Source organism: Mobula birostris, chromosome 6 (genome assembly GCF_030028105.1).
Source record: "Mobula birostris isolate sMobBir1 chromosome 6, sMobBir1.hap1, whole genome shotgun sequence".
Lineage (NCBI taxonomy): Eukaryota > Metazoa > Chordata > Chondrichthyes > Myliobatiformes > Myliobatidae > Mobula > Mobula birostris.
In genome coordinates, this window is record NC_092375.1 from 129521825 (window position 1) to 129538145 (window position 16321).

The following is a 16321-nucleotide window of genomic DNA, read 5'->3' on the forward strand; positions in this document are numbered from 1 at the left end:
AGAAAGGGGAAAGGGATATAGAAGGAAAAAGGAAAGGAGGGAGATTGCCAGGGAAAGGAAGGGGTAAGAAAAGAGGGGGTAAACAGTGAAAGTGGGAATACTGGGCAGGAGAGAAAATGGGGGAAGGAAGGAGAGTGGGAGAAGGCGGACAGTGGGTGGGAGGGAAAGTGGAGGCAAGAGAAAGAGTGGTGGAAGGAGATATAGTGGAGAAGATGTAGAGTAAATGGGGGAAGGAGAGAGTGGCGGAAAGAAGATGTACAAGGAACAGGTGATTGGGGAGACAGGAGGAGAACATAAAGAAAGGGGAAGAGGAGATAGGGATTGATAGGGGAGGGGTTTATTTTTCCCTTTGTAATAAACCCTATCTTTGTCACCAAATTTCAGTTGCCTGTCTAATAATTCAAGCATCTCCATATCAATTTCTTTTCATGATAACCATTTGGTGAAATAGCTTGAGGCATTTTAAAGCAACAAAGCATATACATGTCCTCATGGCTTCCTACTAACACTAAAAATGATTATTATTTTCCCTTTTTCCCTCTTAATTAATTCTTCCTTGATAGCCATGACCAAACCTGTTTCCACCATGTTTCACAGTGCATTTCACATTAGACCATTGTGTAAAAACAAAAGTTCTCATCTCCCCTTCGATTCCTTTGCCAACTATCTTAATTTTGCATCCTCTGATTAAACAAAAGCTTGAATGAAGAAAAAATATCTGGCCTGGAACTTATTGAAAATTAAGAGGTTTTGTGCAACTTTACAATCAGTCCCACTGGGCATTTTCCAATCGAGAATTTAGTGGAATATTTCCATTACATTGGAGGAAAGTATAGCGGGTACATTAGAGGAAGGTTATCTTATACAGAGAACAGTAAGGGCAATGCTGAGTCGTGATAGAGGCAGATATATTAGGGGTACTTAAGAGAAGCTCAGGTAGGCATATTGATGAAAGAAAAAAGAAGGGCTCTGTGGGAGGGAAGGGTTAGATTGACCTTGGAATAAGATGAAAGGCCACAAAACAACATGGGCCAAAGAGCCTGTCCTATGCTATACTGTTCTGTGTTCTGGAGGAAGAGAACACTGACTACAGATTTTTTTAAGCAACTCAAGAATCTTTGCCCTGTATAGCTTGTGCTGTTGGGCAATTTGGATAGGGCTACAGGTACTGGAAGACAGTATTACATATTTACGTACCAGCCTAGACAGTAAAAAAAACAGACTTCTGGAGGAAGAACAACCCTTCCCTTCACTGAGGACATGTTTAAGAGATGGTGCCTCAAAAAGGTGGTATCTATCACTACGGAACCTCACCATCCAGGGGATGCCTTCTTCTCATTATACTGACAAGGAGGAAGTACGAGGAGACTGAAGACCCACACCTAACAATTCAGAAATTGTTCCCCTTTGCCATCAGATTTTGAAATGGTGCACAAATACTATCTCTTTATTCTTTTCTGTATGCAATTTATTGGAATTTTTCATTAGTTTTGTGTCTTTGCACTTTTCTGCTGCTGCAGAACAATGAATTTCATGTCATCAAAGCATCTGAAGTAGAAAAGCAACTGTTAGTGTTTCAGATCAAGACCCTGCATTGCAGACAATAACTTTGGCTGAGCTATACAAATATGAAGCCCAGAGGCATCCAGTAGCAGCCCTCATGACATCATAGCCAAGCCGCTATCTTGGCATAACTGTAAACTTAACTGTGACTCTCCCAATCTGCATTCTTATGGTGTTAACCTAAGGCAGTTCCTTCAGGCATCGGAGAGAGGAAGTAACCAAATGCTACAATGGCAATTGCTGTGGTATGAAATATTTATACACTTTATTGCAGTATGTTGCACAAAAATCAGTTTGAACATAGCATATCAAATTTTCAGCACTCCTGCAACATAACAGATGGAGCCAATTATTGCATAGCATTGGACAGCAACAAGGAGGCCATTCAGCATTTGAGGCCTATACCAGCTTGATAAAATCATACCAAATTGGTTCCACTTGGCGGCTCTTTCCAATATTTTGCCATTGAGAAATCGAGCACATTCTCTTTAAAGATTGAATGTGGAGTTCATTACCACTAACTTTTAAGGTAGAGTATATCAGGACACAACAACCTTTAGCATAAAAACGAAAAGATTCCTTATCCTTCCTTTGGTTCTATAATCATTACCTACTTCTGCACTGTTAGGGAACAATACCCACACAACATGTGAATTGTAGAAGAGTGAAACAACTCACTAATTGGGAGTGTAAAGCAAAAGAAATATTCTTTGTGAAGGCAGTTAATTTTTGCCAGTGCAACTTATAGCTAGCCTGCTGCTCACACTTATAGCAATCCAGTGTGGATTGTATCCTATTCCAGAGGCAGAGGTTATGAGTGCAGAATAAACTCCATACAATTGTACACCTGAATTTTGGCTGGCATTCCAGTACAGAACAAAGTTATGTCGCTCTGTCAGATGAGACTTCTTTCTCTCTGAACTCTCAGGTTACTCCAAAAAGAATTATATTCAAGAAGCAGCAGAGGCATCCTGCTCCTGACCAATATTTATATCACAACCAATATTTTAGAGATTCTTCTGCAATAATCTCATAGCTTTAATATGAAAGCTTGCTGCACAGAAATTGGTTGCCTAAGTGCTGTCGCAGTGGTAAAATGTTTTCTGTAATCTTAAAGTCATAAGTGTTACTTCAGCAATGCATATTTAAAAACCAAGACAGGAACTAAATTGGTCTAATTTCATTGTTTTATTTCAGAGGAACAAAAAAATCAATTTTTGAGATTGCTTTCCACAAATTTCTACCTTTAGAAATAGCACTATCAATCTCTGGTGACTGATGCCTAGTCAAAACCTGTTTTCATTACATTATTCTCCATGACTCTGCCCACGGCCCACAGTATGTTGAGAATTACATTTCACTATTCCGCCTATCAACTTGGGCCCTGAATTCCAGAAACTTCTATGTTTCTACATAGAAGTTTTATTTTGAACTACCACTACTTTTGTAGAAGGATTAACAGCTGTGAGAATGAAATGCTGCAGGATTAATAAGTAATAGTCTGCAGCTGTTTATGACCAGGGTGGAAGTGGTGCAGATATTATTTGTACCGTGCAATATTCTCAGCACTCTTTGTCTGATTTATTGTTGACATCAATTTTTTTGGTGGAGAATGGTGAAATTTATGGGTCCCTTCAGTGAAAGTAAAGCAGATTTTACACTGGCGTTACTTTAATTTATTCCCTAGGAAACCAGCGTCTACTATTTGCAATACTTCCATCTCCCAGCAACAGATTTCTAGACCCACATGAATTGAAATGACACCAACAGAAACACAGCTCAAGGTTGAAAGTCATAAAGACGTACTACACTTCTTGATGATGGGTAATTCCAATGAATCATTAGATGTTGCTTATTACCTCATTTGGTGGCTACTTTAGCTAGATCTGGACAGGAAATGAAAGTATCCCATTTTTCACTTTATTCTAAAGAACCTGGTGCATCAAATAATTTCATAACATTCATGGTCTAAACGCGATGATTCTTTTTCCTTCATAGAGAAGTCAAGGACATGTTTTTCCCAAAGTCAAGCAGGAAATCCAGCTTTGGGAACGTCTCAGTTGCTTAATCACCAGAGCGGCACAGGGATTTTGCAGCACGGATCTGACAGAAGTAGGCAGATGTCAAAACAATAGAAATCAGAAGTAAAAATAATAGAAAATAATCCAATGTAAATAAGAAAAAAATGGCACTTGAAGTTTCAAATTTTCTCATTGAATTAGTCCATGGTTTCAAGGCTAAAGACTAAAATACCAGTGTTAACAATTTAAATGACTTGTTGCTAATCTGATGCACTGCTACCTGAGATATGCAGCCACAAGCTTTGGAACTCTCTCTGGTCTCGAAGGAGCACCTTAAATTTTGACCTGCTAATCACCCATCATACTCTTTTGTAACTCAATCTAATCAGGTTCCAATTAAGTGCTCCAGGAAGTTTTGCAGTAAATACACTCAGTGGCCACTTTATTAGGTACACCTGTACGTTAAACGCAAATATCTAATCAGCCAATCATGTGACAGCAACTCGTGCATAAAATCATGCAGACATGGTCAAGAGGTTTAGTTGTTCAGACCAAACATCAGAATGGGAAAGAAATGTAATTAAGTGACTTTGACCCTGGAATGGTTGATGTTGGTGATGTGGGTGGAGGAAGTTTCAGCATCTCAGAAAAAGCTGTGATCTCCTGTGATTTTCATGTACAACAGTCTCTAGAGTTTACAGAGAATGGAGCAAAAAGTAAAAATACATCCAGCAGATCTGTGGTCAAAAATAGCTTATTAATGAGAGAGCTCAGAGGAGAATGTTCAGACTGGTTAAAACTGACAGGAAGACTAAATCAAATAACCACACACAACAGTGGTGTGCAGAAGAGCACCTCTGAATGCACAACATGTCGAACTTTGAAGTGGATGGACTACAGCAGGGGTCCCCAACCTTTTTTGCACCGCGGGCCGGTTTAATACTGACAATATTCTTGTGGACCGGCCAACTGCAGAGGGTGGGGGGGGTGTTCAAGTAGGGTTAAACTCACCTCAACATGTCTATTACAGTTAGGGTTGCCAACTTTCTCACTCCCAAATAAGGGACAAAAGTAGCAGTCAAATCTCGGGACACTTTACCCCAGGAAAAACCATGACCATGAAGCCTTGCGCAGGCACCTGCGTGCGCATGCGTGACGTGCGCATGTGATGTACGTATGCGCATATGTGCTGATTTTTACCCCCACAAATCGGTTTTGCCTTCATCTTCCCGACTATACTATACATACATTATTTCTACTTTATGTAGGCTGTGTATTTATCATATCATTCCTGCTTTTACTATATGTTAGTGTTATTTATTTCTGGTTTTATGTGTTATTTGGTATGATTTGGTAGGTTATTTTTTGGGTCTGGGAACGCTCAGAAGTTTTTCCCATATAAATTAATGGCAATTGCTTCGTCGCTTTACGCCATTTCGGCACAAAAGTTTTCATAGGAACGCTCTACCTTAGCGGGGGAAATACGGGACAAGGGCAGTCCCGTATGGGACAAACCAATTTAGCACAATGTACGGGATGTCCCAGCAAATACGGGGCAGTTAGCAACCCTATGTTCAAGTTCAACAGTGCATGACAGGGAATGAGGAAAGGTGCAGCTGACTCATATCGTTTCCTCTCGGCCCGGTAGCACATGCTTTACGGCCCAGTACCGGTCCACAGCCCGGTGGTTGGGGACCGCTGGACTACAGCAGCAGAAGGCCACACTGGTTCCACTCCTGTACGTAATAAAGTGGTTAATGAGTATATATGGCATTTGTAATAACACAGCTTGGTTTACTCATTAAAAAAATAAAATCAGACAATTTTCCCTTCATTGTTTTCCATAATATTTGTTAATTTCTTTTACTGCATTCTTTTAGTTGACTTCATTTATGTTCATACCATTTGCCCAAAATGTGACAGTTCATTCTGTCCCTGGTAAACTATAAAAACAAATTGATGCAAGGAGCAACTTTAAGCTAGGAATTTCTTTTTATATGTCCACTTTCATACCTAGTATTTGTTAAATAATGACTACTTACATTCATAAGGTGCCTTCAAGTAAAAGCAAATACTGTTTCTCATGCAGATGGGTGAAAAATTGAGATAGCCACATGAAGGGTCTTCGACAGGTACTTTTTTAAAAGGAGAAAGAGATGAAGCAAACAGGACAGTGCAAGGCAGGTTAAACATAATGTGTTTCAGGGTGCATAGATATTATTGGGTGGATGATTTCAAAAGATGAAAAGTAACCAATCCACCATACAGAAACTCAAGCATCTTAAAAGTAGTTTCAACCAAAGTAATTTTTGAAATGCAGTCACTGTTGTAAGGAATGTCCAGTTAATCGATTTTTGTATTATTGGCCAGAGGCAGGGCAGATTAAGCTAGTGCAGGACCAGTAGCATATGTTATAAAGGGGCCCAAAATTTTAAAAATGCAAGTAAGTATTAAAACATTAATTATTTACTTGCATAGTAAAGTAATTCAATTTTTTCATTTGCTATACAGCTTTTAATACGACAAATGTCTGACAATTCAGTAATAGTATTACTTACATGTAGGTATCAATTTCAAATGTCAAAAGTAACAAAACTACAATTTAAGTTACATTTTCTAGATTTAGCATGAGCAAGTTTGTTAAAGATACTGGAAATGTCTATTTCACGCAGAAGTTCATGTTCAATGCTCATTAGACTGAGATTGTTCAATCTGTTTTGACCCATGGTGCTCCTTAATTCATTTTTAATCCTTTTCAGTTTTGAAAATGAGCATTCTCCACTGCAGTTGGTAACCATGACTGACAAATAGATGCGCAAGGCATTTTCTACATTTGGAAAGCATGAATCCAAAGAATTGTCAGTTATCAAACGGTAGAACTGTAACTCTACAAGGTCTTGTTTGTGCCAATGTGAGAAGCAAGATCAGTTTTCAACAATTCAGTAAACTGCACAAATTCTTCATCAAGACTTTCTTCCAGATCTTCCGGATATGGTTTAATAAGATTTGATTACCTCTTTATGATCTCTTCGGGTATAAACGACTGTAACTGATGAAGGAATCCAAAAACACCATTCACCTTAAGATAAGCTTTCTGCCTTTTTGACAGGGCAGAAAGCAAGCTGTCAATAATGGAAAGAAATGTTTGGCTTATAAACTTCTGAGAAGGCATTTGAGATTCAACAAGTGGATCAAGAGTGCTGGAACCATTGAAATCACCATATGCGCGATTTTGCTTGTGTTTTCTTCGAGTTTGCTGTTGATAATCTTCACACTTAGTCAGATCCTTGGCTTTTTGCTCAATGGCTGAAAACGTAGACCGCATAGCTTGAATATATCCATGCAAGGATTCATAGAGTGCACAAGCTCTGTTCAAGTCTTGGCCAGAAGACTGCAAAGAAGCAATGGTCATTTGAAAACGCTGTAATACTTGATCCCACAATATGACCATTATTCCTGTTTCCAACTTCACCATGGTTGAAAGTAGTCCACAAGCCTGTTGTCGACACTCTGCCTTCTGATCATTGTTATTTGAAATGTCATCCAAGACTTGTTTTATTGCAGAAGAACTGTGTAAAAGTGCTTTTGTTGCATCTGCACGAGCTGACCACTTGGTATTTGACATTCTTTTCACAATGGGCAAATGAGCACCACCATCAGATAATGCAGCAGAAAGGATAAGTCGAAGCAGAAAAAAATGTGTACAGGCTTTCTACAAATTGAAAGAAAATTAATGCTTCTTGGCAACATTCAGCAGCACATTTTCCAACCAAATTTAGTGAATGTGTAAAACATGGAATGTAATCCACAAACTCATTCAGCTCTTTAATTCGTGCTTGTAAGCCACTATACTTGCCACTCATGTTGCTGGCATTGTCATAACTTTGATCACGGCAGTCTTTTATATCAAAGTAATTTTCCTTTAAAAAGTCAAGTAAACTTTGAGCGAGCTCTTCAGCACTATGACCTTCCATATCCAAAAACTTCACAAATCTTACAACTGGGTCCAGACGACAAAACATAGCGCACAGTCAAAGTCAGCGGCGTAACAGCGCACGCTGTAGCGGCTTGGGAGTGTGGGAGATAGCACAAAGGTCACCATGACACAGCAAGAAGCCAACACACGCCTGCACATACCATGCAGCATGCAGCTCCCCCGACATGAAAACAACAGTGTTGCCAGATCGTGGTGAGAATACGGTGAGATGCCGATTTCACCAGACTGCAGCTTGCAAGCATTTAGTGCGGGGCCCATAGCATATGCTACTTTTGCTACTAGGTTAATCCGGCACTGGCCAGAGGTGATCATTTCCAAGACAAGAGGGGAATTTATCGTGCTCTTCTTTTAACGATGACAAGGAATCTTTTAGTCTGAGAGAGCAGATGAGGTTTTGTTTTCATGCACCACATCCGGCAATTGGAAATATCCTAAAGTTATGAAAGGAAATATATGTATGTAAGTTTGTTCTTCTTTGCACCACTGGCACTGTCAAATTAAAACATTGCTCCTTTCATGGTATTTCAATACTTCTAAGCAATTTGGATGGTAAGCATTTTGTCTTACCAATTTGCAATTCCCTGTTTGCTGAGAGATGGAAGGTTCATTATGTTAAGAGGAACGGAAGAAAGTGAAATTTGTGTAGTAAGTAAGATGATTGAACAAGTTAAAGCATCTTTTCCAAAGGCTCTTATTCCATTAAGGCAAACTATTACTAAATTAAAATGCTGCCCAATGGGAGAATGGAAATGTGCAGAGCCAAGCAAGAGCAGACACACTTTAAAATTCCTCATCATTCTCTGATAAATTACACAAATCAATACAATAGTGGCAAATCGGTACTCGCCCTAATTAAAGTATCTGGCTTGTAGAACAGATCAGTCACTGCCCTGTGCATTACTGTCCAAACCAATAAAACCATAAAAGATTGCTTAATGGTGTAAGCATTATAGACGGAGGTTGTGACGCAACTGCAAAAGGTCACAGCCTGCTTTCTCTAACGGGACCATCAAACGACTAAATTAACATTGAGCGCAAAAGCACATGCCTGAGTGTGTAAAAAAAATAACTTTTTACATACAATCCGTCATGTGGAAAATTCAATTAATGAAGGCAGTTAACTAGAGACCACAGAAAAACATTTCTTCAACTTTAAATACAATTAAAATTAAATGTTAAATAAATGGAATAAAATTTTACTTCCAGTTTCCAAAGAACTTGGAACTGAGAACTTATCAATAACAAAACACTACTCACAGCAGAAAAAATAGATAAAAAGTAGATAAAACAACAATATTAAAATGATAATATACTATAGTATTTACAATGAGGCATCAGCTAATTTATGAAGTTGTTACTCTATAATTTTGGTTCCTAAGCAAAATCTGTTTATTCTATTCTCAGTGTGGCACCAATTATTAAATAAATATCAACATTTTAAACCATGAAATACATATTAATTTATAAGAAGAAAGAAAAGATTCACAAATAGCATTTTTTCATAATTCTCTAAATATTTTCAGCCAATACAGCTTTATAAATGTCAACTGAACCAGACCAATTCTCCACTTCTCTGGGAATGTCCTGTGGTCTTTGCCGAGTCACAAGATGAAAAGATCCTGCAACCCTTGAGATGGTCAAAATTGAGACTTTTTCTTCACTCTCAGGTTATCTGAAAGATCTCAGGGTACTGTTTTAGAATCCTCCTGCTCCTTAGTCTATATTTACATATTACATCCAGTTAATGGCTACTTATCTGCACGTCCCAAATTGGCAACTTCTGCTAATAGAGTCATAGAGCCCTGGAGCTCTACAGCACAGCAACAGGTCCTTCGGCCCATCTAAATTGTGCCAAACTATTTTTCTCTCCAGTCCCATTTACCTGCACCAGGACCACAGCTCTCCATACCACTGCCAATCATGTGTTCACATGCACAAGGGAGAAGGTGTTCAAAAAACTGCAAGACCTAAGGGTACATAAGTCACCCGGACCAGATGAACTGCAACTTAGGTTTCTGAAAGATGTAGTGTTAGAGATTGTGGAGGCATTAGTAATGATCATTCAAAAATCATTGGACTCTGGCATGGTGCCAGAGGACTGGAAAATTGCAAATGTCACTCCACTCTTTAAGAAAGATGGAAGGCAGCAGAAAGGAAATTATAAACCAGTTAGCCTGACCTCAGTAGTTGGGACGATGTTGGAGTCAGTTGTTAAGGATGAGGTTATGGAGTACTTGGTAACACAGGTCAAGATACGACAAAGTCAGTATGGGAAAATCTTGCCTGGCAAACCTGTTGAAATTCTTTGAGGAGCTTACGCATAGGATAGATAAAAGTGGATGATCTATATTTGGAGTTTGACAAGTCCTCTGACAAGGGGCCACACATGAGGCTGCTTACCAAGTTAAGAGCCCATGGTATTACATGGAAGTTACTGGCATGGTTAGAGCATTGGTAGGAGGAAGTGAGTGGGAATAAAAGGATCTTTGACTGGTTGGCTCCCAGTGACTAGTGATGTTCCGCAGTGATTGATGTTGGGACCACTTCTTTTTATGCTGTATATCAATGATTTAGATGACGGAATAGATGACTTTATTGCCAAGTTTGCAAATGATACAAATATTGGTGGAGGGGCCGGTAGTGTCGAGGAAACAGGTAGGCTGCAGAAGGACTTAGACAGATTAGGAGAAGGGGCAAGAGAATGGTAAATGAAATACAAACCACATTTCCAGAAAAGTTGGGATATTTTCCAAAATGCAAGAAAAACAAAAATCTGTGATATGTTAATTCATGTGAACCTTTATTTAACTGACAAAAATACAAAGAAAAGATTTTCAATAGTTTTATTGATCAACTTATTTGTATTTTGTAAACACACACAAATTTAGGATTTGAAGGCTGCAACACACTCAACAAAAGTTGGGACAGAGGCATGTTTACCATTGTGTTACATCACCTTTCCTTTTAATAACACTTTTTAATCGTTTTGGAACTGAGGACACTAATTGTAGTAGATTTGCAATTGGAAATTTTGACCATTCTTGCTTGATATAAGACTTCAGCTGCTCAACAGTCCGTGGTCTCCGTTGTCTGATTCTCCTCTTCATGATGCGCCATACATTTTCAATAGGGGATAGATCTGGACTGGCAGCAGGCCAGTCAAGCACATGCACTCTGTGTCTACAATGCCACGCTGTTGTAGCCCGTGCAGAATGTGGTATGGTATTGTCTTGCTGAAATAAGCATGGATGTCCCGGGAAGAGACGTCGCCTTGATGGCAACATATGTCTCTTTAAAATCCTAATATACACCTCAGAGTCAATGGTACCTTCACATACATGCAACTCACCCATGCCGTAGGCACTGATGCAGCCCCATACCATCACAGTTGCTGGCTTTTGTACCTTTCGCTGATAACAATCTGGATGGTCATTTTCATCTTTGGCACGGAGAACTCGACGCCCGTTTTTTCCGAAAACTAGCTGAAATGTGGACTCATCTGACCACAGCACACAGTTCCACAGTCTTTCGGTCCATCTAAGACGAGCTCAGGCCCAGAGAACTCGTCGGCGTTTCTGCATAGAGTTGATGTATGGCTTCCTCCTTGCGTAATACAGTTTCAAGTTGCATTTCTGGATGCAACGACGGACTGTGTTGAGTGACAATGGTTTTCCGAAGTACTCCCGAGCCCAGGTGGCTATAATTGTCACAGTAGCATGATGGTTTCTTAGGCAGTGCTGCCTGAGGGCTCGAAGATCACGCGCATTCAACAGTGGTTTCCGACCTTGCCCTTTACGCACTGAGATGTCTCTGAATTCTCTGAATCTTTTCACAATATTATGTACTGTAGATGTTGAAAGACCTAAGTTCTCTGCAATCTTGCGTTGAGAAATGTTCCTTTTGAACTGACTAACAATTCTCTCACGAATCTTGGCACAAAGGGGTGAGCCACGACCCATCCTTGCTTGCAAAGACTGAGCCTTTGATGGACACTACTTTTATACCCAGTCATGATACCTCACCTGCTACCAATTAGCCTGCTTAATGTGGTCTTCCAAACCAGTGTTACCTGAATATTCTGTGCACTTTTCAATCTTATTTCAACTCTGTCCCAACTTTTGTTGAGTGTGTTGCAGCCATCAAATTCTAAGTTTGTGTATATTTACAAAATACAATTAAGTTGGTCAGTAAAACTATCAAAAATCTTTTCCTTGTACTTTTGTCAGTTAAATAAAGGTTCACGTGAATTAACATATCATAAATTTTTGTTTTTATTGCATTTTGGAAAATATCCCAACTTTTCTGAAAATGAGGTTTGTACAATGTTGGAAAATGCATGGTCATGCACTTTGGTAATAGAAATAAATGCACAGACTATTTTCTAAATGACGAGAAAATCCAAAAATCTGAGATGCAAAGAGACTTGGGAGTCCTTGTGCAGAACACCCTAAAAGTTAACTTGCAGGTTGAGTTGGTGGTGAGGAAGGCAAATGCAATGTTAGCATTCATTTCAAGAGGTCTAGAATACAAGAGTAGGGATGTGATGCTGAGGCTTTATAAGGCACTGGTGAGGCCTCACCTTGAGTATTGTGAACAGTTTTGGGCTCCTCATCTAAAAAAAGATGATCTGGCATTGGAGAGGGTTGAGAGGAGGTTCACAAGGATGATTCCTGGAATGAAAACGTTATCATACGAGAAACGTTTGATAGCTCTGGGTCTGTACTCACTGGAATTTTAAAGTATGAGGGGGGATCTCATTGAAACTTCTCAGATATTGAAAGGCCTAGACGAAGTAGATGTGGAAAGGATATTTCCCATGGTGGGAGGAGTCTAAGACAAGAGGGCACAGCCTCAGGATAGAAGGGCATCCATTTATAACAGAGATTCGGAGAAATTTCTTTAGCCAGAGAGTGGTGAAGTTGATGAATTCCTAACCACGGGCAGCTGCGGAGGCCAGGTTGTTGGGAGTATTTAAGGCAGAGCTTGATAGGTTCTTCATTGGACACAGCATCAAAGGTTACAGGAGGAAAGCCAGGGAGTGGGGTTGAGAAGGGGAAAAAAGGATCAGCAAGGATTGAACGGTAGATCAGACTTGATGGGCCAGATGGCTGGTTTCTGCTCCTATGTCTTATGGTCTAAGACAGGAGTGACCAACCTTTTACATTCCATGTGTCAGAGTGAGTTTTTGGGTAGATAATTCATTTACACTTAAATGACTCTGGCCACTGGTCTTCTGTTTGACAAAGTACTGTGGATTGAGTTCACAATAATACATTTCCTAAAAGCTGTGAATATCAGAATACTAGCCAGACGCTGCGGATGAAAATGTGAAGTTTACAGGTAGTTTCAAAGACAGTATTATCTATATAAATATGAATTGTCCTCTATGTTAGCATATAAAATACCAAGTAAGTGTATTGTGGATTTAACTTGCACTCCTAAAGGCTGTGAGGACCAACCCAGACATGTAAGCGTCTAGAGGAGAGGATGAAGTCAGAAGGTGTGATGTTTTGTATGTAGCTTCAAAAGGAAGCATTGTCTATAACTTTGTAAATAGGAATTGCCCTTTGTGTTTAGCATATAAATATCGAACCCACACTGGGCTAGCAGACCTTTCTACCGAAAGCGTCTCTGTCCGTATGATGCCTGCTGTACCTTGTGTTGTCGAATAAAGAAACTGCTTTGTATCTACCAGTAACTCTGTCTCTCCGGTGACTTCATCCATGCTACAACATTATGCATCCATTTTTTCACTCAAGAGTTCAGACGCGCCACACAGCTCTTGTACCCCCATTCAATTCTTGTAAAAACGTGTTAATATAGAACTCATGCGTGAAAAAATCGCATCTGAACTCGTGCATGAAAAATTGATGCATGGAATGTAAAAGGTTGGCCACCCCTGGTCTAAGACATAAAAATTTCATAGAAGTTACAGTAAAAAATGATGAAAAAGAGGCCATATTCATGGATAAAAAATTGGATGTTAGAGGGAAAGAAGCTGTTCCTAAAACATTGAGTGTGGGTCTTTGGGCTCCTGTACTATCTCACTGATAGTAGTAATGAGAAAAGGGCATGTCCTGGGTGGTGAGAGCCAGAGTAGATTAGATTAGCTTTATTTGTCATATGTACATCAAAGCATACAGCGAAATCCTTAGTAACAGATGCCACCTTTTCAAAACATCGCATTTTGAAGATGCCCTCGATGCTGGGGAGGCTAGTGCCCAGGATGGAGCTGGCTGTGTTTACTAACCTCTGCATCTTTTCCAATCCTGTGTAGTGGCCACTCTATACCAGACCATCATGTAATCAGTCAAAATGCTCTCCACTGTACATCTGTAAAATATTTGTTAGAGTCTTTGCTGACATACCAAATTGCCTCAAACTCCAAATGCTGCCATTTCTTCTTCACGGTTGCATCAATATTTTGGGCCCAGGATACATCCTCTGAGATGTTGAAACCCAGGAACTTGATACTGCTTGAAAATGAGGATTGGTGTGTGTGTTCCCTCGAATTCACCTTCCTGAAGTCCACAAACAATTCCATGCTCTTGCTGACGTTGGAATCAAGGTTGTTGTGACATCACTCAATCTTCCTTTCTCCTCTATGCCTCCTTAATGCCATCTGAGATTCTGTCAGTAACAGTGGTGTCCTCCTCAAGTTTACAGATGTCATTTGATACCACACTATCATGAGTGCAGAGACAGTAGAGCAGTGGGCTGAGCAGACATCCTTGACATGCACGTGTGTTAAGTATCAGTGAGGAGGAGATGAGTTATTGCTGAGGGAGGTACGGAGGCTCCGGCTTTAAAGCTTGTTGATTAGTACTGAGGGGATGATGGTGCTGAGCCGTAATCTATAAAAACCCTGATGTATATATTGCTGATGTCCAGCTGCTTCAAAGCCAAGTGGAGAGCCAGTGAGACTGCATATTCTGTAGACATATTGTGGAAGAAGGCAAACTGCATCAGGTCCAGGTCCCTGCTTAGGAAGGAGTTAATTCTAGCCAAGATCAACCTCTCAAAGCACTTCATCGCAGTAGATGTGAATGCTATTGGGCAAAGGTTGTGAGGCAAATCAGCCTGCCCTTCTTGGGCACCGTATTAAACTCTCTGTATTGATCCAAAATAAAATGATTACCAAGGTAAGTGGGTTTCAAAGGCAGGTGGGAACCTCTGACTGCAACAGTGAGAGGTTGAAGATGTCCATATTGTTATTTTGCCCCTATTTTATCTCAGGACTCATACAGAAAAGCACAATGTTATTTGACCATACCATGTTCATCTGAGAGTGAATATCACTGAGACCATCATTTCCTGACATAAAGGACACTTGTTTGTTACATTCATGTCCAAAGCTTACCTCTTGGGTATGCTCTATCCTCCTGGCCACCATCACCTTGATCATTCCTCGGATATTCCCCTCCATGGACATGGATCGTCGTAATGTTTCCAAAGCTTCGTGGTTGGATTTATCCAGCAGTTGCTCACTGTTCACTGCAATCAGCTGATCATTGACACGCAGGCGCCCATCCTACATGATACAGAAAGAAACAACACCAAATCTCTGTGATGCTCCTCAATTTCAATCTTGATATGATAACAATATAAGAACGCAGAGCATCTTATGGTAAATTATTGTAAGTGCCAAACTGGCCAAACTAAAAAGTTGATGGAAAATTTGGTTTTATTATATGACTCCCAAAAGGAGGTGGAGTTCTTTAGGAAGAGAACAGTGGGTAAAAGAAATGAAAATAAAGAATGGACGATCAAGGATTTCGGCAGCTGATATTTGGAGGAGGTTATAGCTTGCCTTCATTTGCCAGGGCATCGAGTACAAGAGTCGGACATCACATTACAACTATACAAGACGTTAATGAGGCCATACTTCAGAGTATTCCATACAATTCTGGTTGCCTAGCTATAAAAAAAGTGGCATAAAGCTGGTCAGGGTGCATAAGGATGTGTAAACTAGTTTTGTAGGGATATAGGAACCAGAGCCCCAGGTCAGTAACAGAAGGATTGGACCAGAAGGTAAATGTCAGGGAAAGTATGGAAAGGCAAAATTAAAATAACAGGTATGATGGGTCAGTTAGTTTGAAGTGTGTATATTTTAATGCTCAGAGTGTTATGGGTAGGGGTGATGAACTTAAAGCACAGATCAGTGCGTGAAATGACAATGCTGTAGCCATTACTGAAACTTGGTTGAGAGAGAGCAGGAAGGAATGAGTGATTAATGTAGCAGGTTTTTAAAGTTTCAGAAAAGGTAGAGGATGAAGTAAAAGAGAGGGTGGAGTTGCACTCCTAAGCCGGGACAATATCACAGCCGCACTTAGGGGAGACATAATGGAGGGGTCAGACACTCAGTCCGTTTGGGTAGAACTCAGGAATAGGAAGGGTGCACTCACACTGATGGGGTGGTACTACAGACCACCTAACAATCACTGGAAGGAAAAGTGTAAAAATAATAGTTGTTATCATGAGAGGGTTTCAACTTCCCCAATATAAACTGGGACCTTCTTAGTGCAAGGGGTTTAGATTTGGCTGAATTTGTTAGTGTATCTGGGAAGGTTTCATAAATCAATATATGGACAGTCCAAAAAGAGGAGGGGTCATACTGGAACTGGTGTTGGGTAATACGCCTGGTCAGCTGACTGACATTTCAGTGGGTGAATAGTTTGGGAACAGTGGCCACAACTTCTTATCTTTCAGGATAGCTATAGATAAAGATAGGTAAGGTCCT

General features: G+C 40.0%; 1 protein-coding gene across 9 annotated transcripts in view; it reads right to left on the reverse strand.

Moving 5' to 3' along the window:
• Positions 1-16321, reverse strand: part of LOC140199358 (partitioning defective 3 homolog B-like) — a 1206993-nt gene that overhangs the window by 563737 nt on the left and 626935 nt on the right. For all 9 annotated transcript variants that reach the window (XM_072261292.1, XM_072261291.1, XM_072261294.1 and 6 more), the window contains exon 12: positions 14942-15112. In XM_072261292.1, coding sequence (XP_072117393.1) covers positions 14942-15112 — 171 coding nt within the window. The remainder of the gene's footprint in view (positions 1-14941; positions 15113-16321) is intronic.